This window comes from Nymphaea colorata, chromosome 10, assembly GCF_008831285.2.
Source record: "Nymphaea colorata isolate Beijing-Zhang1983 chromosome 10, ASM883128v2, whole genome shotgun sequence".
NCBI classification, from domain to species: Eukaryota; Viridiplantae; Streptophyta; class Magnoliopsida; order Nymphaeales; family Nymphaeaceae; genus Nymphaea; species Nymphaea colorata.
In genome coordinates, this window is record NC_045147.1 from 6105000 (window position 1) to 6131019 (window position 26020).

General features: G+C 43.7%; 1 protein-coding gene across 4 annotated transcripts in view; it reads right to left on the reverse strand.

Moving 5' to 3' along the window:
• Window positions 1-26020, reverse strand: part of LOC116262241 (uncharacterized) — a 94285-nt gene that overhangs the window by 39594 nt on the left and 28671 nt on the right. For all 4 annotated transcript variants that reach the window (XM_050079883.1, XM_050079880.1, XM_050079881.1 and 1 more), the window contains 4 exons: window positions 18271-18403; window positions 18111-18201; window positions 17950-18015; window positions 17616-17838 (listed from right to left, as the gene is read on the reverse strand). In XM_050079883.1, the coding sequence (XP_049935840.1) occupies window positions 17616-17838; window positions 17950-18015; window positions 18111-18201; window positions 18271-18403 (513 nt within the window). The remainder of the gene's footprint in view (window positions 1-17615; window positions 17839-17949; window positions 18016-18110; window positions 18202-18270; window positions 18404-26020) is intronic.

The following is a 26020-nucleotide window of genomic DNA, read 5'->3' on the forward strand; positions in this document are numbered from 1 at the left end:
TGTTCTCTCATGAAATACTGGATTATTTGCAATGTAAGTGGCAGCCTTGTTATCACAATACATTTTCATAGGAAGAGGAACATGAACATTCATATTTGTTAGCATAGATTTAACCCAAGTCATCTCAGTAGCCGTTTGAGCCATTGCTCTGTATTGAGATTCTACACTTGATCTAGAAACTACATTTTGTTTCTTACATCTCCATGATATGAGGTTGCCTCCAACAAAGATACAGAAGCCTGTGGTGGATTTTCTATCGTCAACAGACCCTGCATAGTTAGCGTCACTGTAAGCAACAACTTCTAAAGATTCACCTTTCTTGAAAAACAGGCCTCTGCCGGGGATGATTTTGAATATTTCAAAATCATCAATGCAGCATCCCAATGGACTTTTCTAGGCTTTTCCATAAACTAACTTAGTTTCCCAACAACAAAGCTAATGTCTGGCTTAGTCACACAACATAAAGAAGTTTGCCAATGAGAGACCTGTAAGATCGTAAATCCACTACCTTTGATTGATTATCATAAAGATAAGACGTGGATTCACAGGAAGATTAGCCGGCTTGGCTCCTAACATCCCTGTATCCTGCAGTAGGTCAAGTACATATTTCCTTTGAGACAACACTACACCTTTTTTGTTATGAGCAACCTCAATCCTAAGAAAATATTGCAAGTAACCAAGATCCTTCGTGACAAAGTGCTTCTGAAAGAAAGTCTTTGTAACAAAAATTTCTTGATCAGAATCACCTATCAGGATAATGTCATCAACATATATTACCATAACAACTATACCTTTGGAGGTCTTCTTGATGAATAGAGAATGGTCCAAAGGAGATCTTTCAAATCCACACTGTGAAACAACCTCAGATAATTTGTGAAACCATGCCCTAGGACTTTGTTTGAGTCCATAAATTGTCTTCTTCAGACGACACACTTTCCTACACTCCTCCTATCGCTCGAACCCTAGGGTTGCTGTATATATACAGTCTTTTCAACATCACCATAGAGAAATGTTGAGGAAATGTGCTGGTTTGGGATTTGAAGTTTTATGTATTTTGAAATTTAGTATTTAGGTAGCTTTTTGAATTTTTAAAGTTTTGTTGGACTCTTTATGTAAAGGGTTAAACATAACCCTAATCCTTATTTAGTCTAATGGAAAAGCAACAGCTGACAGATTCTTGGCTGTTTCTATTCTCTCCTTCTTCCTCATGTTCTCTTCCTTTTCCTCATCTCTACCTCTCTACGTAACATGGTATCAGAGCATCAGACCTAGGACTGTGCCATCTAGGGTTTCGCAGTGCTTCCCTCCTTCCCTCATTTCTCATCTCTTCATTCAAGATAAGGTTGGATGTCTAAAGTTTCTACTACTTACAAAAGAAACAATCAGATTGTTTGGTGGAAAGAGGCTGATAACGTTCAACATGTAGAGACGTGATTTGCACCCTTATGTTGCTGTCGAAGTCATGATGTTGCTGAAGAACCAAATCTGATGCAGTTGACAAGTTGCTGTCGTCGTTCAGATCTGAATGTCGCAGTGTATCAGATATGACTCAGGTGATGTCGTTGACAAACTATTGATGTCGATCAGATCTGAATGTCGCAGTATATATCAAATCTGATTCAGTTGATGCCGCTGAAGAAATTCAGATCAGAGAAATTCTGATCTGCTTGGCCGTGTGGTGCATGGTTGATTCTCACAGTTAAAGTGGAGCAGGTTTGTCTTGAAATCTGGCTGTAGTAAGTCTGTGCATGTTAGTCTATATTCAGTCTGCCGTAGGTTGGTGTTGAACTCTGGCTGCAGAAATCAGTGCGTGTTAGTCTATATTCTGTCTGCCGTGGGCTTTTATATTTACCTATTTTAGTGGTTCTAGCATGGCTGCCAATAAATCTATACAACTTGATAGAACTGAATTTGGAAATCAGCAAATAGAGGCTGCGGTTGAGTACAAAGCTTTCTCAAATCCATTCTCTTTTGGATCTACTATCAAACTTGATGGAGCCAACTATAATGTATGGGTAGAACCTTCATGTTGTCAGTCGTTGGACATGGAAAGAAATATATATTGGAAGAATATGAACCAGTTGAAAAGATTGGTAAATATGCACGGTGGGAGGAAAAAAAGAGCATAATTAGTGTTTGGCCTATGAATAGCACTCAACCCCACATTGTAGCAGGGTTTTGTTATTGTAATACAACCAAAGATATGTGGAATTCTCTTCGACAGACGTACTCTCAAGACAAGAACATCAGCAAAATTTTACAGGTTCAACAAGAATTGTTACAAATGCAGCAAGGTGACATGAATTTAACTGAATACTTTACAAAGTTGAAGTTCGCTTATGAAAAGATGAACTCCTTAAAACTGCCCCATAAGCATTGTCTCAAATCTCACATGGAGAAAATGATTGTTGTTAAATTTCTTGTTGGATTATCTTCTGATTACTCTGCAGCCAAGGCTCAAATGCTTATAGGTTCAGATTTTTCTAATTTTGATGAAACCTTCAATAGGCTAAACAGATTGGCTATTACTCTTCCTCCATCTTCGAACAACTCACAGTCATCTGCCCTTGCCTCATTTGGAGGAGGAAGAAGTGGACTATACTCTTTGCCGTGGTAGAGGAAGAGGCCATGGTCCCGGAGGACGTGGAAGACTTCAATGCACATATTGTGGTCGTCTTGGCCACTTTGAGGATAGGTGCTGGAACAAAGTGGGTAAACCTAACTCATCAGCTTCTTCGACTGTGACATATTCATCTAGTTCTACTCCAAACACATAGTTTATCAGCATAGTTCCTAAGGCGAATCCCACTGCTGTGATGCTCGTTTTATTTTTCAGGTCGGGTCGGATCGGGTCCAGATCCAGACCCGAGCTCCACCCGTGGAAAGGAGCCCGTCGCGCGAGGGAGTTCTCCTCCCTCGACTTCTTCAGCATCTTCTTCTTCCCCTTCTTCGACTCTTTGTCTGCTACGACCGCAGCACGATGAAGAACAAGACGGTGGGTTGAGCGGCGACGGCAGCTCGTGGGTAAGCCCTCTCGACCTCTGCCTCTTCCCCTCCTTTTCCCCTTCTTCTTCCCTTTTCTCCTCCCTCTCTCACTGTTTTGCCGTCTCCCCTCTCAACTGCACGACCTCCCTCTTATAGAACCCTCTTTCTCTCGTGCTATTCCCCTCCTCTGCTATTCTCTCGCCCTCTCTACCTGCACTCTCCCCTTTTCGTCAGTGCTCTCTCTCTGTCGGCTCCCTCTCCTTAACCGTGTAATCGAACCCCTGTCTCTCTCAGCCGAGCCTCTTTTTGCCATGCCAACTGCCTTCTTCTCACGGCAAACCTCTAAATTCCTCTCCTTTTTGTGGATTCTCATCGTAGCTACTGTCGTTTGAATGGATTGCAGCTAGGGTATCTATCTTCCCCCTCTTACCAGCAAAAAGGGCGTGTGGTTGGCGACGACAGCAAGCAATCTTGGGCATTGGCACTTGATCGAACCCTTGAGGTGGCTGCCTAGACCATTGCAGCAGTCTAGACTCGTGATTTGGGGTGAGCAAGGCGTAATTGAGCCTATTTTCTTGTATATTTTCCTTTGGAACATGTATAATTATTGTTTAAGGATGCTAGAAGGTAGAAGTGATGATTTGGGATGCATGTTAGTGATTTTGCTTTTTGGGGAAAGTGTAGGATTATGTTGGAGAAGCGTTGATGCATGTCTATAATGATCATTGAGCATGATATGTCAATTTTTGAAAGCAATGGGGAAGCATGGTAGAAATTGTGATGTTGTGGGGAAGATTTAGAACCGTCTTTATGAGCATGTGGCTCATGCTTTTGCGAGCGGGTGTAACTTGGAGTTATTGGGGAAAGTATACGTAAGTTGGATGTGACTTTGATGTTGACGCCTAGACTACAGAAAGCAAATGAAAATTGAGTTGTGATGGGCTGAGCGAAGCATTGAATTTTGATGTCTGGCGGCAACGTCTAGAAGTTGGGAGGAGGCCTATTAGAGGGCTTGTTGGTCGACACTACCCGTCGACACCCTCTTGAGGCGATGACATGTACCTCAATGATTTTGTTTTAGCTTGGTTTGGATTGATAAGCTAACTAGTAGAGATCTCACCTTTTTCTTATGTCTGCAGGTACACCGGGCACGTCCCGTCGACCTTGAGCGACCAAATTCGAAGCTGGAGGCATTTTGAAGAGTTTTCTGGACGCGTGTCAGGTATGGCAGCATTCCAGGCAAATCCTTGCCTGGGGCAATGTGTGAATGTGTATTCCTAGGATCGTGGGATCCTAGGATTGTGATGTGATTGATTGATTGATTATTGGGTGAATGAATGTGTGTATGCATGCAAATGGTTTGATATCTGATATGAAGTGTTTTGAAAAGCTATTAGAAGTCTGTTTTGAAATATCACACATTTGCATGTGCATGCTAGAATTGATAACTGTTTAGGACAGATGAGGTGGGGTATCGAGTCGAGTGTCTCCTCGACCCCAATTGTGCATTAGAAAGCATCCAAGAATGATAACTGCATAGGACAGCTACGAGCCCATCACAGATCGAGACTACTCTCTGTGGTTTGGCTATGTTTTTCAAAGATGTGATTATTGTGTTAATGAATGTGAATGTTGTGTTTGTTGAATACACATTGCCGCGGGCAATGATGCAAATGATTGAACAGAGGGTAATCGTACCCATATTGTTATGACGGCTAGCCAAAACTGTTATTGTTATGTGTAACCCTCGTGTGGAGGCAATTGGAGGTGTGAGTTCACTCGTGAAGTGAACCAACCTCATGAGCTAGCCAGTTATTTGTGTTTGTGCAAGTATAATTGTAAGAATGAAAGAATAAGAGATGAGAGGCCAGTGGGATGTGGCTATGTGTTTGGGAGTTGTCCCGCCTTCGCCACTGGTCTCGCCTGTTCGGAGCGCAAGCGGTGCAAGGCCTCAGGGTACTGTTGTGTGACGTGCTTGGAGCGTGGGCTCCCGCCTTCCCAACCTGGGTGTCCTAGGGAAGGCTGAGTATCTCTCCTTGGAATTCACACATCCATGGATGAGTGCCCTACCGCTGCAGCGGATGGATGGATCCATACTGTTCTGGGCCACCACGGGGGTTGTCTCTCGGCTGTAGGTCGCCCGCGGTGTGCACGTGTTTGTGTTTGCACCCATAAGAACTGTCAATTCACTGATATTGATGAAAATGATACGTATGAATGAAATGTACGTGATTAATGTGCATGTGATTGTTGTGCTTATGAATGCAAGTGACATGTTTAAACATATCTCGCATGTGATCTGAAGTGGTGTTACTGTGGCCATTGAGTGGCCTTTGCATGTCGTACCCTGACACGACATGATGATAGATTGTTTTGATGATGTTTCGTATAATTGAGCCCTACCTAAGAGGGTTTGGACTTTTACTGGCTTGTTGCCATACTGCGAAGGCTAAGCTTTCTGTTGTCTCTTTTTTTCAGGTTTTGGTGGACCAGGGGCAGCAGGTTGAGCAGATGGCTTCACTCACGTCCTACTGGGGAGGTTTTGGGTCAATTGTAGTGCCGGAGCGTCTTGTTTTGGTTTTATTGATGCCTTGTTTTTGTTAGGCATTAATGTTGTGATTTTGGGCATTTTTGTCATATGTACAGATGAACTGAAATTCTTATATAATGGAAAGCTTGCCCATTGTTTTGCATTGCTTGGCTCATCTTTTTTGAAATTGTTGTGTCGTCGTACTCCAATACCTTATGTTAAAAAAAAAAAAAATATTTGTGGTTAAGGGTGAAAAAGGTTAGGGTGTGACAACTGCTGCTTCAGTAGATGCTACACCTCTTAATTTAAGTCCGGCTGAACTTGATTTAATTATGGAGCATCGATCAAATACTGCACCTTCTACCTCATCAGCATCTACAGCGGTCACAAATTCAGCATACTCTGTAGGTAGAACTTCTTCTAATGGTTGTTGGATAATTAATTCTGGAGCATCTAAACACTTTTGTGGAGATACTAGTATTTCAAACCTGCAGAAATTTAATTCCCTTCAGCATCTTCGATTGGCGGATGGAAGACTATCTCCAGTAGGACATGGAGATGTTTATCTCTCTCCATCTTTGCATGTTCGTGATGTGCTATATACTCCTGAATTCCCAAAGAATTTGTTATTTGTAAGCAAACTAACTAAAGAGATGAATTGCAGAGTTATTTTTGACCCGGGTACTTGTGTATTTCAGGATCTATCGACTAGGAGGAAGATTAGTGAAGGCCATGAGAGATGGAATCTACTTTTTGGATACATTTGATAAGGAGGCGCCATTCTTAGTTGATTCATCTTCAAGTGCTTTCCAGTGGCATCTCAGATTGGGTCACCCATCATTCCCTAAATTTCGGCTGCTATGTCCTCAGATTTCTTTCACAATGTCTATCAAGTGCGAAGCTTGTCAACTGGGCAACAGAGTCGTACTTTTTTTTCATCGAGTCAAAGTCAGTCTAGCCAAAGTCTATTTGATTTAGTTCATGTTGATGTTTGGGGGCCTAGTCGGGTTCCAAGTCGGTTGTTGTTTCATTATTATCTGTCCATTGTTGATGATTTCTCTCGTGTCATTTGGGTTTTTTGGATGAAAGACAGAACTGAAGCTCCTTGTATCTTGAAATCTTTCATATTGGAAATAAAAACTCAATTTAATTCTTGTGTCAAGGTTGTTCGCACTGACAATGCTCTCGAGTTCAAATCTACTCATTTACTTGAATTTTATAAATCTCATGGTATTGTGCCACATTTTGCCTGCCTTCACACATCCCAACAAAATGATGTAGTTGAAAGAAAACATCGCCATTTGTTGGATGTCGCCCGCACAATCATGATTCATTCACATATGCCTTCCAAGTTTTGGGAAGATGCAATTTTGACCGCATGTTACCTAATAAATAGAATGTCATCCTCTTCTATAGACAACAAGATTCCAATTCAAATTCTCTACCCAAACAGAGCTTTGTTTTCTTTACCTCCACGTATATTTGGGTGCACTTGCTTTGTACATAAACTTGGACCCAATCGAGATAAACTAGCTTCTCAAGCAAGTAAATATGTATTTGTGGGATACTCTAAAAATCAAAAAAGGTATCGATACCTAGATCCTATATCTAATCAAGAATTTGTCAATGCCGATGTAACCTTTCTAGAGTCGTCTCCATTCTTTCCTGCAAGTCCTTCATATCCAAAAACTGAGATGCCCCATTCTGTTCCACTTCCAATTCCTTCTATTCCACTCGAGTCCCTTCCTTTTTCATCATCACCCACATGTTCCAATCCCTCCATTCCACGGTTTAAAGATCTTCCTCTCACATATTCAAGAAGGAATCCATCATCTAATGACCACGCACCATCTTGCTCTCGAGAGATAAGTAGTTCTGAATTACATGACATGCCTGAGTGTTCCCTTGATGCTTTTGTTCCTGATGAATTACCTATTGCACTGCATAATGAGATCAGACAATGCACGATTCATCATCTTTCTAAATTTGTTAGTACAGCTCATTTGGGAGATCATATGTGCAAATTTATTGATGTCTTGTCAGCTACATTCATTCCTATTTCACATGAACAAGCTATTTTGGACTCTAAGTGGTACCAAGCTATGAAGGAGGAGATGGATTCTCTAATATCTCATCAAACTTGGGATCTCGTTGAACCCCCTTCCGGGGCAGATATTGTCGGCTCGAAATGGGTATTCACTATCAAGTACAACTCAAATGGTATAGTTGAGCGCCACAAGCCACGCTTGGTAGCAAAAGGGTACACACAAACATATGGTATTGACTTCTTTGAAACCTTCATCCCTACGGCGCGTCTGGGCACTATACGCCTCATTATATCTGTTGCAGTTCATTATGGATTGAGCATGTACCAACTCGATGTTAAAAATATCTTTTTGTATGGGGATTTATCTGAAGTGGTTTATATGCAGCAACCAGTGCAGCCCAGCTCCGCCTTCTCTGTCGTCGCCCTAAATCCCCGTCGCTCAGCATCTGTCAGCGCCTAGCGTCGTCCATTGCTCAGCGCTCACCGTCGCCCGCCATTTTGTACTCCGTTGCTGTTGCCCGAGGCCTCCCTTGCTGTTTGCCGTCGCCTGGTGTGTGCCGATTGCCACTATTCTCTTCCTACCCGTGAAGCCGGTGGAGATGTGTCGCACTGATCTGTCAGCTCCTTCCGTCACCACCCAGCATCGTCCCGTCTGTTGTTCCTGGTTGCCGTTTGTTGTTCCTTCTTTGTGTCTGTTTCTTGGTTAGGCCTTTTTTGCTTTGGTGAACCCGACGTGGTGGAGGATTCTCATATGGGGGAGTGGATTATTGACAGTGGTGCTACCCACCACATGACTGGCGATCCTAAGGACTTTCATGGGTATAAGCTTTCGTCTGGAAAGGAACGGGTGTCTCTTGCCAATGGTTTCTCTATTTCTGTGGCTGAAAAAGGGAGTCTCTCACTTTTGAACAAGTTCTTAGTCCACAATGCTCTACATGTTCCTCATCTTCCCTTGAACCTCTTGTCGGTTAGCAAGATTACAAAAGAGTTGAATTGTGAACTTATTTTTTCTGTTGATCGCTGTATTCTGCAGGACTTGGTGACAGGAAAGAGGATTGGGATTGGTTTGTTTTCTGAAGGGCTATATTGTTTACCTATGTGTGCCGCTACTGCCCTCATGACATGTAACGCTCGACTCGTTTTGTAGGTGGGCAGGATCGGGTCCAGACCCGGACCTGACCCCCACTCGCGTAAGGGCCCGACGCGAGGCCCTTCTCCCTCGCCTTTCCCTTCCTTCTTCGTTGTCTCCGGTGGTCTCCTATGGCAGCACAGAGGGAGGAGAGTGACGGACGGGTGGTGGTGGCTGGAACGGAGACGGCGACGGAGGTGGCAGCGGTGGCGGCGGCGGCGGCTGGGTAAACCCTCTCTCTCTCGTGCGATTTTTCTTGCTCTGCCACTCATGCCCTTTTGTTTGTTTTGCTCTCTGTCGCACGTCCCCTCTTCTTCTCTCTCACCATTTTCTTTCCCCTCTTTCCGCTGGTTCTCTACCGCTCGACCCTCTTCTCACTCACCCGCACTCCCCCGCCTGCTCTTTCTCTCTCTTCTCACCCCACGGCCGTTTTCCCCCTTGACCGAACCCTTCCTCTCTCTGTCTCTCCTCTCTGTCAGCGTCCCTTTTCTGTGTTTATTTCAGTTTTTTTTTTCCCCACTACTACCGTGGGTCTTTCCTAGCAACAGAGTTTGTGTTAAACTTTTTGGGCGTTTGGGGTTGGTTTGCAGTTTAGGGGACGTTTTTCCCCTCTTACCTGCTAGTAGGGTGTGTAGTGAGCAGCGACAGCAAGCAATCTCGAGCATTGGCACTTGATGGGACGTGTGAAGTGGTTGCTAGAAGGGTTGTAGCAGTTTGGACGCTTGTTTTGGGGTGAGCAATACCTAATCAAGCTCAAAATGATGAGTATTTATCTTTTAGAGCATGTATAATTATGGTTCGAGCATGCTAGAGCTTAGAATTGATGATTTTGGGACGCATGTTAGTAATTTTGTTTTTGGGGGAAACTTAGGATTTGCGTTGGAAAGTGATGATTCATGTACTTAATGATCGTTTTAGCAAGATGGATTAATTTTCGAAGCTTTAGGGAAGCATGGTAGAGATTGTGAGGTTGTGGGGAAGATTTAGAACCGTCTTAGGGAGTGTAGCGCAGACTTCGGTAAACAGGTGTATCATGAAGTTATTTAGGGATATATGCGTTTTGGGATGTGACTTGAGGTTGATGCCTTACTTAAAGAACGTTATTGAGAAAGGAATTAGTGATGGTTTGATTGATGGTTGAAGGCTTTGATTATTCGAGGCGACGTCAAGACGTAAAGGAGGAGGCCTATTGGAGAGCTTGTTGGTCGACACTACCTGTCGATACCCTCTTGAGGCGATGACACGTGCCTCAAGGATTTTATTTTTGTATATGTTCGTTTTTTTGTTTGATTGGTGTAGGTATCTAGTAGAAACCTTATTCTTGTTTATGTTTGCAGGTGCACCGGGCTCATCCCGTCGACCTTGAGTTCGAAGCTTGAGGCATTTTGAAGAATTTGGTGAGCGCGCCACAGGTATGGCAACTTTCCAGGCAAATTCCTGCCTGGGGCAATTGTGTGATTGGGTGCTCCTAGGATCAAGGGATCCTAGGATCGTGATGTTAATTGATTGACTGTTTTGTGATTGAGTATGTGTATGTTGCTTACATGATATGAATGGATTAGAAAGATTATTAGTCATTCGATTTAAAAATGTTACGCATTGACATGTGCATGCTAGAATTGATATCTGTTTAGGACAGATGAGGTGGGGTATCGAGTCGAGTGTCTCCTCGACCCCAATTGTGCATTAGAAAGCATCATAGAATGATAACTGCATAGGACAGCTACGAGCCAACCGCAGATCGAGACTACTCTCTGTGGATTGGCTAAGTTTTTCGAAGAGGTGATTGACATGATTGATGTGATGATTGATATGAATGTGTATGTTGTTGCATATGCATTGCCATGGGCAATGATGCAAATGGATGTTTTGGAGGGTAGTTGTACCCGTATGGTATGACGGCTAGCAATGACTGTTACTGTATGTATAGACCTCATGTGGAGGTAATCGGAGGTGTGGGTGCACTCGGGAAGTGTACTAACCTCGTGTGCTAGCCAGTCATCTTGTGAATGTGTAACTATAATGATAAGAATGAATAACTAAGAAATGAGAGGCCAGTGGGATGTGGCTATGTGTTTGGGAGACGTCCCCCTTGATTGCCACTGGTCTCGCCTGTCAGAGCGCAGGCGGTGCAAGGCCCCAGGGTTCTGTTGTGTGTTGTGCTTGGAGCGTTGGGCTCCTGCCTTCCCAACCTGGGTGTCCTAGGGAAGGCTGAGTATCTCACCTTGGACGTCACACATCCAGGGATGAGTGCTCTACCGCTGCAGCGGGTGAAATGGATCCATACTGTTATGGGCCACCACGGGGATTGTCTCTCGGCTGTAGGCCGCCCGCGGTGTGCACGTGCCTGTGTTGCACCCACAAGAACTGTTAATGCACTAAAGTTAATGAAAATGCAAAGTGTTTGACAGAATGCATGTGACTGACGTATATGTGATTGATATGAATGCAAGTGTTATGTTTAAGCATACTTCGCATGTGACTGATGTTGTGTTAGTGTGGCCATCAAGTGGCTTTTACGTGTCGCACTCAGACGCGACATGACGATAGATGGGTTGATATTTGTCCCTTTATTTGAGCCTTACTTGAGAGGGTTTGACATTTTTCTGGCTTGTTGCCATACTGCGAAGGCTGAGCCTTCAGTTGTTTTCTTTTTCAGGTTTTGGCGGACCCGGGGCAACAGGTTGAGCGGATGGCTTCACTCACGTCCCACTGGGGTGGTTTTGGGATTGTCGTTTGTAGTGCCGGCGCGTCATGTTTTGGTTTTATTGATGTCTTCTTTTTGTTAGGCATCAATGTTATTGATTTTGGGGCATTTTGGTCATGCACATAGAGGTGAATTTGTATGAAACAAAATGGTTATATTAATGAAAGTTCGCCCCATTGTTTTGAATTGCTTGGCTCATCGTCAATTTGAATTGTTTGGTAGTCACACCTCGATGCTTTATGTTTTAAAAAAAAAAAAAAAAAAAATAGTTTGAGGGTTAAAAAGGTCGGGGCGTGACATATGTAACCCTATTTTGCTGTGTTAATTGTTGATAGGTCGTGTGTTTCGGGTCTGGATCCGTACCTGACCCGTCTTGTAGCCCGTGTTGGGCACTACTTAAGTCATGTAACCCTAATCCTTATGTGTTAATGATAATCTAAGGAGAGAGAGAGAGTCTGGCTACTAGTGGGCACCAACTCCTCCTCATTCGTGGTTTTTTCTCCTTCGTGTTGAGGGTTTTCCACGTTACATCGTGATCACTGTTCCTCTTCCTCTCCTTGTTCGTGTTTCTACATGGTATCAGAGCCGTGAAGTTCCGGCATTAACGTGTTGGAGGAGGCGCCCCGCACTGTTTATCGTCTGACGGAATCACTATTCATCGCCACCGTTCGACGCCAAGACGTCCGCCGTCTGCCGCCGTCCGTCCACCCGTCGCCCGTCCGTCTACCGCCGTCCGCCCTCCCGTCGCCCGTCCGACCGCCGCCGTCCGCCCTTCTGCCGCTCGTCCTCCTGCGCTCGGCGAGCACCTCCAAGCGCCGCCCTTTGCTCTTGCCCGCCAAGGGCTTTTGCGCTGCTCTGCTCCCGCGCCGTTGTCTGCTCCCTCTGCCGCCAAGCGCCTCACGCTTCGCCCTTCTGCTGACGCCGCTGTCTTCCACGCTGCATTGCTCTTCCGTTGTCCGCCGCCTCATTGCTCCCTCTGCCCTTGTTGCTCTTGTCGTTGTGTGGATCTGTCATTATGGCAGCCTCTTCTTCCTCGTCGATGGTCAGTCAAACTGAAATCGGAACTGTGAGACCCGAGAACGTTCCTATGCAGGTTATTACTCTTCGCCTCACAAAGGAGAACTATTTCTCGTGGTCGCCGGCTATGACTATGGGGATTGCTGGCCGTGGTCGGATGGCCTATATCGACGGGAGCAACCCTGAACCAGCAAGAACAAATGATGTGTGGCACACTTGGTTCCTTGAGGACAACCAAGTAAAAACGTGGATTGTCAACTCTGTCTCCGCTGAGATTCAACCTCTTATCCTTCGGAAGAAGACTGCACGGGACATGTGGGTGGTCCTTGAGCAAATGTATGGCCAGAAGAAGACGGCCATTCGCACTTATCAAGTAATGAAGACTGTTTATAACCTCCGCCAAGGGAACTCTTCTGTTGCAGAATACTATGGGGCCTTGAAAGCCAAGTGGGAAGAACTTGACTATCACTCAGATATTCCGTGGCACTGTCCCCACGATCAGGCCCTTTACATTGCCCAGAAATGGAAAAACAGAGTGTTCGTCTTTTTAGCTGGCTTAAATGATGAGTTTGAAGGTGTTCGGAGCCAGATTCTGAATTCTGGAGAGGTGTCCAGTATTGAAGATGTATACTCGGTTGTTGAAGCAGAAGAACAGAGAAGGCTGGTCACCAATGAAAGCAAGAGGGATCTTGGTCTCTCTCATGAGCGATCAGCCCTTGTGAGCCGTGGACCTGGAGGCTTGGGTAGACCCCCTCACCGATGCACACACTGCAAGAAGACGGGTCACACTGTCGATTACTGTTGGGATCTCTATCCAGACAAGAAAGGAAATAGAGGGAGGTCTTCTAGTGGGAAAACACCTGGGCCTGAGGCGCCCAAATCCAGTGGGGAAAAACTCTCTATTTCGGCTGATCAGCTTCGTGAACTAAGGGCTTATTTGGGCAGGATCGATGTCAACACGATTGAGACCTCAGAGGAAACTACAGCGAATCATGCTCTTGCAATTATTGGCAATAAAGGTAACTCTTCTGTGGGGGAATGGATTGTTGATAGTGGTGCTACTCATCACATGACAGGTAATCCAAAATTGTTTCATGAGTATAAGTTGTCCTCGAGAAGGGAACGTGTTTCTCTTGCAGATGGTTCCTCTACCTATGTGGCAGGCGAAGGCACTCTGTCCTTGTTGGACAAATTTCATGTGCAGGGCGCATTACATGTCCCTCAGTTTCCTTTAAATCTCTTGTCAGTCAGTAGACTTACAAAAGAATTGAATTGTGAGCTTATTTTCTCTGCCGATCGCTGTGTTTTGCAGGACTTGGTGACAGGGAAGAGGATTGGGATTGGTTTAGCTTCTGATGGCTTATATCGTCTTCCCATACGTGTGGCTACTGCTATGTTGACAGCGATCCGCAAGACAGATAAGAGAAGAGAAGATTGTCTTCAGTCCTTTATGTACTGGCATGAACGTTTTGGGCATTTACCTTTTGGGATTTTGAAATATTTGTTTCCAGACTTGTGTTCCTCCTTTGATTTGTCTTCCATTTCTTGTGATGTTTGTCAGTTTGCCAAACATGTGAGGGCTTCGTACCCTCTTTCTACTAGTTGTGTTAATGAAGTTTTTTCCCTGATTCACTCTGATGTATGGGGGCCTTCGGGTATTCATACCCGTCAAGGTTTTCAATATTTTATCACTTTCATTGATGATTTCTCTCGTGCTACATTTGTGTACTTGTTAAAAGACCGCAGTGAGGTTCCTCGTATCATCGAGACATTCATTCTTCTTGTGCATACCCAATATGGTGCGAATGTTAAAACTTTCCGGTCCGATAATGCCCGTGAATACATGTGTCAGTCTGTTGAGGAGTTTCTTAGACAAAAGGGGATTGTTCATGAGACATCTTGTAGTTACACCCCCCCTCAAAATGGGGTAGCTGAAAGGAAAAATCGTCAACTTCTTAATGTCACCAGGGCTCTTTTGTTTCAGCGAAACCTTCCTAAACACTATTGGGGTGATGCAGTTCTTACTAGTGTCTATCTTATTAACCGCATGCCCAGTCGTGTTTTGAATGGTCGTCCACCGTTCCTACTTCCTCCTCGTGTTTTTGGTTGTGTATGTTTTATCCATGATCACAGTCCAAATGTCAAGAAACTTGATCCTAGGTCTATCAAAGGTGTCTTTGTTGGATACTCTCCTACGCAAAAAGGATACAAATGTATTGATCCTATTACTGGTCGAGTTTATGTTACGAGGGATGTTACCTTCTTGGAACATGCCTCTTACTTTGGTGAGAATCCTCTTCACGAGGAGCAGTCTGTGGGCAGGGAAGAGTATTCTCAGAGACAGGAACTTCTGTTTACAGATTTTTTGGACTACACGAAAGCAGAATCGCTTACCACGGTTGATGTGCCTGAGAAGGAGGAAAGGTGTGACACGAGCATTGAGAAGGAAGGCTCTCGGTTGTTTGGACAGTTCTACTCTAGACGAGGTACTCGGACAGAGATGATGACTTGTGATGGTAGATCTACTTCCAATCCCAATGCCACTCCTTCCCTGGATGAACCAAGTCCTACCGTGGAGACTATGGAGACTCATGATGAGGTTGAAAAGAAGAATGAAGATCTTCCCATTGCCTTGAGAAAGGGTGTCAGGTCATGTACTCAACACTCCATTGGTAATTTTGTATCTTATTCCAGACTTGGAAAAGATTACAAGTGTTTTGTTTCTACTCTTTCTTTGGCTGTGATTCCCAGGACTGTTGCTGAAGCTCAAAGTGACTCCAAGTGGGCTGATGCAATGAAAGAAGAAATAGATGCCCTGAGAAGAAATATGACACGGGAAGTGGTGAAGATTCCTGAAGCCGCTCACTTAGTCGGATCCAAATGGGTGTATACCATCAAGTACAAACCAGATGGGAGTGTTGAAAGATATAAAGCTCGACTTGTGGCCAAGGGATTTAGCCAGAAATATGGAATTGATTACTTGGAAACCTTTGCCCCTGTTGCGAAAATGAAGACAGTGAGAGTGGTTATATTCCTAGTTGTGATGAAGGAGTGGAAGATGTATCAACTAGATGTTAAGAATGCATTCCTCAATGGTGACCTCGAAGAAGAAGTATATATGCATATACCTCCAGGATATGAAGAACCAGAAAAATGTTGTAAGCTGAAAAATGCCTTATATGACCTTAAGCAATCGCCCAGAGCGTGGTTCGAACGACTGAGAAGAGTGATGATACGTCATGGGTACAAACAAGGAAATGGAGATCACACTCTGTTTGTGAAGAAGAAGGAGAGCAGGGTTACTCTCCTGCTGGTCTACGTAGATGACATGATTGTCACAGGAGATGATGAGGAGGAGATTATCAAGCTAAAAGGGTTACTGGCTACAGAATTCGATCTCAAAGATCTTGGCAAGCTAAGGTATTTTCTTGGTATGGAGGTTGCTAGGTCTAGTACTGGTCTTGTACTAAACCAAAGAAAATACACATTAGATCTGCTGGAAGAAACTGGTAAATTGGGATGTAGGCCTACTCCTACCCCATTTGACACTGGGCACAAGTTGAGTCTTAGAGATGGAGAGCCTCTCTGTGAAGAAGACAAGGGAAGATATCAACGTCTGGTTGGGAAGTTGATTTATCTTACCCTCACGCGACCTGACATCACCTTTGCGGTGAATGTTTTGAGCCAATTCATGCATGCACCAACCGATGCACATTTGAAGGCTGTGGATAGAGTACTATGCTACCTGAAGAAAAATCCAGGCAAGGGACTCCTGTATGTGAAACAAGAGACTGTGGAAATCGAGGGCTATTCTGATGCGGATTGGGCAGGTTGTAATGTTACCAGACGATCTACTGTGTCTACTTGGGAGGAAACCTTGTTGTATGGAGAAGCAAGAGATAGGATGTTTGCTCTAGATCTAGTGCAGAGGCAGAATATAGGGTAGTTGCTATGGGAGTGTCAAAATTACTATGGTTGAAGATATTGCTGACTGACATTGGAATAGAGATTGAAGGACCTATGAAGATGTATTGTGATAACAAGTTTGCAATTAACTTAGCCAACAATCCTGTTCTTCACGACAGAACAAAGCATGTTGAAATTGATCGTCACTTCATTCGGGAAAGAATTGATGCGAAAGAGTTGATCTTGCCTTACATGAAGTCTGAAGACCAAACTGCTGATGTTTTGACGAAAGCTCTTCCTTCAGCTTCATTTGAGAGGAATGTATCCAAGTTGGGCATGTTTGATATGTATGCCCAACTTGAGGGGGAGTGTTGATAGATCGTGTGTTTCGGGTCCGGATCCGTACCCGACCCGTCTTGTAGCCCGTGTTGGGCACTACTTAAGTCATGTAACCCTAATCCTTATGTGTTAATGATAATCTAAGGAGAGAGAGAGAGTCTGGCTGCTAGTGGGCACCAACTCCTCCTCATTCGTGGTTTTTTCTCCCTCGTGTTGAGGGTTTTCCACGTTACATCGTGATCACTGTTCCTCTTCCTCTCCTTGTTCGTGCTTCTACATTAATAAAATTTAAGGGAGAGAGTAACCGGCAGCTAGTGAGGTGTCGGAATCATCTCCGGCATCGTGGTTTTTTTCCTCGTGTCGAGGGTTTTCCACGTTATTCTTTGTGTGTTTTACTGTTCAACAAAAATCTTCTCTAGGGAAAGATCTATTGTTTCAAAAGGGGATATCTGTTGGTGTAGAAACTTATACAAAGGTAGATTATGCAGGGTCAACTGATAACAAAAAATCCACCTCACAGCTCTGTTTGGTTGGAGGCAACTTTATTTCATGGAGAAGTAAGGAACAAGTTGTTATTGTCAGGTCTAGTACTGAGTCAAACTATATAGCTACGCACCAAATGGTTGCTGAAATGACTTGGATAAAATTTATGCTCACTAGTCTAAGAATACAGGTTAGTTTACCTATAAAGATAAGTTTTGATATCAACGCAGCCACTTAATAACAAGGCAGCTACCTATATTGCTAACAATTTTAAAAGATACACCAAACATGAATATACATGCCTAAGAAGTAAAACATGACAAAATTTTGTAAGAACTGAATATAAAACTAGATTTTATCATAATAAAATGATGAAAAAAATACCATCATACCAATTGGTGATCTCACAATAGACTGTGGGAGCATGACTCCAAAAGAAATACAGTATGAAAATGGATTATCAATAGAATACCATGACTTTTCATTAGCAAAGGTGGCTTCTCTTCAGGATCAGCTTCATATAAGTTATTGCATGGTGGATAGAAATATGCATATGCCTTTTGACCAGGGATTTCAGTAGGGAACTCTATCATCTCTGGTGTGCTTATGCATGACATGTACTCCAAGCTAGAATTAAAGGAAGACCACACTGTAGAAAAGTCAACTGCTCTTGTGCAATTTTCATCCAAAATCACCTGCCACAGTGCAGCATGCAAACAATGACTTAGGATCATAAGAAAAACAGAATCCATCAGTTACTGAATTCGTGCAATCTTCATAATGCAATATTGAAAGAAGAAACATACTTTGCCTATTGACAATGGGACTGTAGGAGAGGCACCTTCCATGCACACATACCTGCCCCTTGCAATCTGATCAGAGAACAAAAGCAATATTATCTCAACATAAAATCTCCCTAAGAACTAAACTAACAAATAACAGACAGGAAAATGATTTCATAACCTACAATAGATCGGATGTCTGTGAATGGGATATCCACCAAAGTCAAAGAGGAATTAACAACATCCAGCAGGCCAAAATATGATCTTCCCTTCTGCCTGAAACCCAGAAGTTAGCCTCCTATGATGTAAATACAAGAAGGCAAACTTGAACAACTCAAAGCTAACCTATATGTGCAAGCAAGGCAGCTGCTTCCTCTTCCTTTTCTGATGAAATCAAAAGTTTTAATGCCAAATAACCATAATGGAGATGTGAACTCTGCATCTAATGTATAGATTGCTTGGACTTCATTGTTGGATTCTACCTGTAACATGCGAACAATGAAAGATATGCCTAAGATTCCATTTTCTGCTTTTAATTTTTTATCAGTGGTATTTTAGCACATATATGCATTTATGTGTAGATAAATGCAGAGCCTCTGTTATCCATGTTCATTTTATTTTATATTTGAAGCCTGTTCTTCTCCTTCTTGTCCTCCACTTGGCTTCTTATCAATTATTGTTCTGCTATAATTTATCAGAGACATGCATTTATACATGTTTGTTATCCATGTTCCTTTTGTGTTAGACTTGGATATCATTTTTCTCCTTTTTATCTTCTCTCCCCTCCAGAACCCCATCCCTCTTTTTTCCTTGTTAATGTCTCCACTTTTAATCAATTTTTTGGTTGGATTTCAGCATGTGTGCCTTTATACATATAGGGGTAGTAACATCCCAGTTCGTTTGACTTAGATTAGCAGGTACACAGCATCCCTCTAAGCTGCCCTCTCCCCCCTTGCACAGCTTACTGACCTCTGCTTAGCAGTTCTCTCATTCCCCATTTATTGCGACACCTATAATGGAGGCCAAGCATTAGGGTCCAAGGTGGAACACCTCAGGAAACCATCACCAGGACCATTCTGCAACTAATTACCCCGGGGAACCCACACTAGTACAAGCAAGCTGGAAGGACAGAACACCTAGGCGGAATCGGGAATCAATGGAGTATAGTGAGATAACTCACCCTCACTCAGTTTACCACAATAGATTCCCCATGCATGAACCATCAGCTATAAGTCCATGAATCATCAATCAAATGCAAAGCCCAACCATAGAAGTAGAGTCATTTGTTTGCAAAGTACGCCAACAGCTGTGTTGGTCAATGATGGACAACGCGTGTAGTTGTTGTGTTCTGGTAGTCGATGTTTGCCCAAGTCTACCACAAGTGTGTCCTAACAAATGGCTGCATAAGCCAAAGCAAAGGGGGTCAAGCATTCGCAATGGCCACCTCAGCCACAGCCCATTCAAGCTCTAGCGTTGTACTGGCTTAAATGAGTAGGCCTAACTTCAAGCTCTGTGTTATTATCTTGTTCTTGTTCATAGTTATTCTTGTTTCACCTGGATATTATTTGTAATAAAGAAAATACTAAGGCCTTTTCCTTGTTTATGGTTTTGTCAATAATCACTTCTCTAAGACCATTCGATATCTTCAATTTGATAGGAGACATGAATTTTCTTCCAACGCCTATGGTGATGTGTGAATTCTCTGCTCAGCCAAGAACTCTCTCTCTGTCATGGCCTCTCCCTCTCAACCGAATGCTCTCTTTCTCTTGTCAGATTTTTCTTTCTCTCTCTCACCCTTTTTTTGTTCATTCTCATCCTCTTTGGTACCGTTGGGCTGGATTGCAACGTGGAGAACACATTTTTCTCCTCTTACCAGCTATTAGGTGGTGTTGGTGCCAACGGCGGCGGGACTTTCGCTAACAATTGGTGACCGGTAGAGCGTTTCGAGTGATTGCTGGGGATGACTTCGTCAGCCAAAGCACCGGTAGTAGGGTGAGCAAGGCCTAATCGAGCCTATTTTGTCAAATGTTTTCCTTAAGTGGATGAATAATTATTGTTTGAGCATGTCAGATTCAAGATTTAATGATTTAGGGCGGACGATAGGGATTTTATTAGATTGAAGAAGGTCTATCACTGTTTTGGAGGAGCGTTGATCTATATATATATTGTTGGATATTGCGATGCATGTGATGAGAGAGTACTGATGTTGGTTAGGTTCAATTTACGGGTTGAAGGAAAGACAAAACATCTAAGTTATTAGCATCCGGATGTACTAGGGGGTGAAGCAAACACCCTTTTCTAGGTGATTTGTTTGATGTATGCTATTGCTAGTGAAATAATCTAGTGTCATCTGCAGATTTCCATTAGGGAAGTAAAATGGATAATGTTGATGACTCAACAGGGCATTAAGCGCCTAGATTAGGTATCTAATTAATTGATGGTCTGCGCAGTGATCTATTTGGGAAGGTTCATGCTCAATGACCTCTTAATTTTGGGAAAACATCAAAAATGTTCTACGGGCTGATTCAACCTATTGGCATCTGCTCGAGTCGATAACCTACGACTCGATGGTCCTACTTCTTGCCTAAATAGATTTTAGAGTGAAGTGGATAGAAAAATTATTGCTTTGAGTTCTGTAGGTGGACTGGGCACCTCAAACAGACCTTGATAGGTATGGCAGCATTCCAGGCAAATCCTTGCCTGGGGCCAAATATGGATTGTGTGTATCATGTGCAAGTATGGGCTTTTAGGGCCGTTGGGTCCATGAATGTGTTCATGTTTGAATAATGAGTGTATTTGTGTGCTTGACATACGAATATATGTATGAAATTGATTGATTATGTTGATTAATCGTCTTAAAAATGTTCTGCGATGGCATATGCATGTTAGACATTATAACTGTTTAGGACAGATTAGTCGGAGTATCGAGTTGAGTACCTCATCGACACCAGTTATGCATTAGTAAGCATCCTAGCATAATATTTGCTTAGAACAGCTACGAGCCAATCACAGATCGAAATTACTCTTTGAGGTTTGGCTAAGTTTTCATACGAAGTGATTGGTACGATTTGATTGTTGTGATCGTTATGAGATTTTTGTTTGTGCTTTCGTTGGGCAATGATTTGATTGAATGGATTTAATGAGTAGAACTGTAGAAGTACTCATAGTGTAACGCTCGTTTTTATTTTTTTTATTTCAGGTCGGGCTGGAGCGGGTCCAGCCCCGGACCCGAAACTCACCTGCGTGAGAGCCAGACGCGAGGGCTCTTCTCCCTCGTCTTTCCCTCTGTCTCTCTCTTCATCGCTCTCTTGTTTTGCCGATGGGAGGTCGCCACAGTGTGAACCAGCGATGGAAGAGAGTGAAGGGCGGTGACGAAGGTGAAGGGCAGTGGTGGCAGCGCTCTGGTGAGCCCTCTTGACTTCTCTCTGTCTCCTCCTTCCTCTTCTTTCTTCCTTCTTCTCCTCCTCCTCCCTCCCTCGCTGAAAGTCTACCTCTCCCTTTGTCCCGATTGCTCTCTGTCTTCCCCCTCTACCTCTTATGTCCGTCTCTCTCTGCAAGCCTGCACTTTCCCTCTTTGCACGCTCCCTTTTCTCACACACCTGCCCTCTCTTCCTCGCCACACTCCATCTGTCTCCCCTCTCGGTTTGCACTCCCTCTCTCCCGCAATTTCTCACTCCCTCATGTGTTGCTTCTCCCACTCACATCTCTCATGTTACCTCTCTCGTTTTCAATCTCCTCTCCCTCTCCCCATTGTTGTCCTTATGTCGTGAGTATGTCTCCCTCAACCGGATCACCACCTATCTCAATGCGGAATGCCTCCTTCTCACGGCAGACCTCTCTTTTCATCTCCATTTCGCTGATTCTCATAATATTTACTGTTGTTTGGTTGGATTTTAGCGAGGGAAGTCCATCTTCCCCCTCCTACCAACAATTGGGTCATGTTGTTGGTGACGACAACGAGCAATCTTTGGCATTGGCGCTTAGTCGAACCCTTGAGGTGGCTGCCGAGAACATTACAGCAATTTGGACTCTAAGAGTGGGGTGAGCGAGGCTTAATCGAGCTTAAATTGTTTATTATGTTAGCACATGTATAATTATTGATTGAGCATGCTAGACTTAAGATTGGAAGATTTAGAATGCATATTAACGACGTTGCTATTTTGGAGAAAGTTTAGGACTATTTTAGAGGGGCGATGATCCATGTCTACAATGATCTTTTTAGCATGTTGAGTTAATATTCGAAGCAATTAGGAAGCATGGTAGAGATTGTGATGATGTAGAGAAGGTTTAGAACCGTTTTAGCGAACTTATGAAGTATGCTTTCGTTCATGTGCATGCACGTTGTTTGTTGGGAAAGAGTATGTATGTTAGGTAGACGTCTCAACTAAGGAAGCAAGGGAGAAACGTATTAGTCATTGGTTCAAATCGAAAGCGCGAAACTTAAATCATTTGGTGACAACCTCAAAAAGTTGGGAAGAGACCTATTGGAGGGCTTTGGGTCGATACTAACCGTCGACACCCTCTTGAGGTGATGACCTTTGCCTCAGTGATTATATTTCATACTTGTATAGAATGTAAAGTGAAGCGAGTAGAGAACTTATTACTTGCTTATGTTTGCAGGTACACCGAACACGTCGATAGACATTGAGCAACAAGACTTGAAGCTCGAAGCATTTTGGGTATTTTGGCAACGCGCGACAAGTATGGCGGCATTCCAGGCAAATCCCTGCCTGGGGCCAATCTTTGAATGTGCATTTTTAGGATCGTTGGATCCTATGACTGTGTTGTGATTGAGTGAATGTATGCATGTGATAGGATTGTTATGGAATAAGTTTTGTTTTGAAAATTACTATAAGTTTTGTTTTGAAAATTACTACGCAATTGCATGTGCATGCTAGAAATGATAACTGCTTAGGACAGATGAGGTGGGATATCGAGTCAAGTAACTTCTCGACCCTAATTGTGCATTAGAAAGCATCTTAGAATGATAATTGCCTAGAACAGCTACGAGCCAATCACGGATCGAGACTACTCTTTGTGGTTTGGCTAAGTTTTGAAAGATGTGATTGATGTGTGTGAATAATGTGAATGTTTTGATATGTCGTACATGCATTGTCGTGGGCATGAATGCAAATGAATGAAAGTGAATGATAGTTGTACCCGTAATGTTATGACGACTAGCTAAGACTGTTAACTATATGTGTAGCTCTCGTGTGGAGGCAATTGGAGGTATGGGTGCACTCGCGAAGTGAACCAACCTCATGAGCTAGCCGGCCGTTCATTTTGTGAATGTGCTTTCATAATGATACGTAAGAAAAAATAAGAGATGAGAGGCCAGTGGGTTGTGGCTATGTGATTGGGAGATGTCCCGCCTTCGCCACTGGTCTCGCCTGCTCGGATCGTAGGTAGTGCAAGGCCCCAGGGTATCGTTGTGTGGCGTGCTTGGAGCGTTGGGCTCCCACCTTCCCAAACTGGGTGTCCTAAGGAAGGATGAGCAAGTCTCCTTGAAATTCACACATCCATGGATGATTGCTCTTCTGCTGTAGTGTGAATGGATCCATATCGTTTTGGGCCACCACAGCGGTTGTCTCCCGACTATAGGTCGTCTGTGGTGTGCACGTGTCTGTGTTTGCACCCACAGGAACTGTCAATTCACTAAAGATAATGTAAATGAAAAGAATGTGAATGAAGTGAATGTGAATGATGTGTTTATGCATGAATTGCATGTGACTTTTGAATGTGTTATTGTGGCCATCGAGTGGCCTTTATATGTCGTGGTATATGTAAGGGGCCTTCTTGACAAGTCATGTGACTATATGTCCTATCACGACATGATAGTGATTTCCTTTCGTAATTGTTTATCCTAGATTTGAGCTCATACCTAAGAGGGTTAGACAATTATCTGGGGTGTTGCCATACTGCGAAGGCTAAGCCTTCTGTTGTTTTGCTTTTTCAGGTTTTGACAGACCCAAGGCAACAGGTTGATCAGATGGCTCTACTCACATTCTATTGGGGAGGTTTTGGGTCTATTGTAGTGTCGGCGCATCATATCTTTGGTCTTATTGATGTCTTGTTTTTGTTAGACATCAATGTTGTGGTTCTTGGGGCATTTTTGTCATAGGTGTTATTGAAAAATGTGAAGTGATTTTGTATGAACAAGAATTATTATATAATGGAAAGTTTGCCCCCATTGTCTTTGAATTGCATAGCTTCTTTCCTTTTGAATTGTTGTGTCGTCGCACCTCAATGTTTTATGTTTTCACAAAAAAAAAAAAAAAATTATCTGAGGGTCAAAGGGTTGGGGTGTGACACATAGAGTGTGGTTTGGCTAGCTAAAAATATTGATTGAATGCATGACCTTCTTATGAAAGCGGTTTAGGATGAGGCCTTGCACTTGTGAAGTGAACCAGACTTGGGTGCTAACCAATCCCATTGTGAATGTGTTTTCATAATGATAAATTAAGAAAGAATAATTAATTAGAGACCAGTGGGTTATGGCAATACGTTTAGGATACATGCCACCCTCGCCATTGGTCTCGCCTACTCGAAGCGCAGGTAGTGCAAGGCCTCATGATATCGTTGTGTGATGTGCTTGGAGCGTTGGACTCCCGCCTAAGAAAGACTGAGTAACTCCCCTTGAAATTCACACATCCTTACTGGATTGCACTACTGCTGCAGCGTGTACAGATCTGTATTGTTTCAAGCCACCACGGGAATTGTCTTCTGATGCGCCCTGCCCTTGTAGCTGCCCAAATCTCAACAAGATGCAGTCGCTTCCCAAGATCTATTGAGGACTAACACTCCGAGGGAGGTTAAAAGAATAGGGAATACAAAATTCGATCCCAAATCGAACACAACCCCGACTGAATATATCCCTTAGGACTGATATACAAGTGGAATGTCCCACCCAAATTTTCAACCTCCTACAAGCAAGAGTGGGGATGTGAGGCTTTACAAGCGTTTTCGATATAATTTTGAACTCTCCCTCACTCAACAATCATTCATCCAAGCCAAACCATTCATGCAATCCCTAAAACGAGCAATCCACACCCTTCGCCCTAGGTAAGTCCACCAGCTTGGGAATGTGTCGTCGGCTAAACGAGCTTTAGAAGATTCCCTACAACTGCAAACCCGAAGGTTGGCTGAAAATAGAATGCACTCTCTCACGCAATTATAAGGGGGTTCGAATGTACCTTGCTTGAGCTAGTCCAGCACTCACCGAGGAAGAAGGCCAATACAATCCTCGGTATTCAGCACTTCTCCACACGCTCAGATCTTGCGCACAGCAAGATGGTGATCTCCAGCTGAGTCCTCCTCTCTGAAGCACCTCAGCTCGCAAGGGAATACACCAGATCACAGTCGCACCAAATCAGAAGTACAGGAGACAAGTAGGTTCTGCACTTCACCATATTACAGTAGAAACCCCTATTTTGAGTGAACTAGGGGGTAGCAGACGCTGGATAGACGCCAGCGCTCGTCCCTTCAATGATCAGCTCCACAGCAGCTCACGTCTTCATGCTGATCAGTCTCTCCTCGCTTGTTCGGTTCTTTGACAGCAGCTTACAGAAGCACCGCAATCACTGTAGGCAAAGGTACAATGATAACAAGAGAACTCAGAAGGTTTAGGAGCGTCACCAAGGATCGATTGAACCCCTGTTAAGTGATGAACTAGGGGAAAACAGGTGCCCCGTTCAGCACCGGCAGCGCGCTCTTCAGAAATGCAGGTCCAGCTCAGGAACAGGTTGCAGCAGCGGCTTACAGCAATGGATCTGATGCTGCAAATGAACCAGCAAATAAAGCAGATGTATATCTCGCAATTAATCACGATTCAAGGTCATGGAGAATGCACCAGATCTCTGGTTTCGCCCAAATCTAAGATAGAAATTGGGGAAACTGGCGTGAAGCCAGCTTCCAGAACCGTGCTCTTTCAAAAAATCATATCTCCTCATCCAGATCTCCTAAATTCATGAAAATTGGTCTGGAGGAAGCTGAAATATGGAGGAATAGACGCTCCAAAACCCAGCTCCAAAGTCACTTCCAACAGCTAACTCGTTGAACTGAAAGTTGCGCCTATTTCTGCCCGAAACAGCTTGTC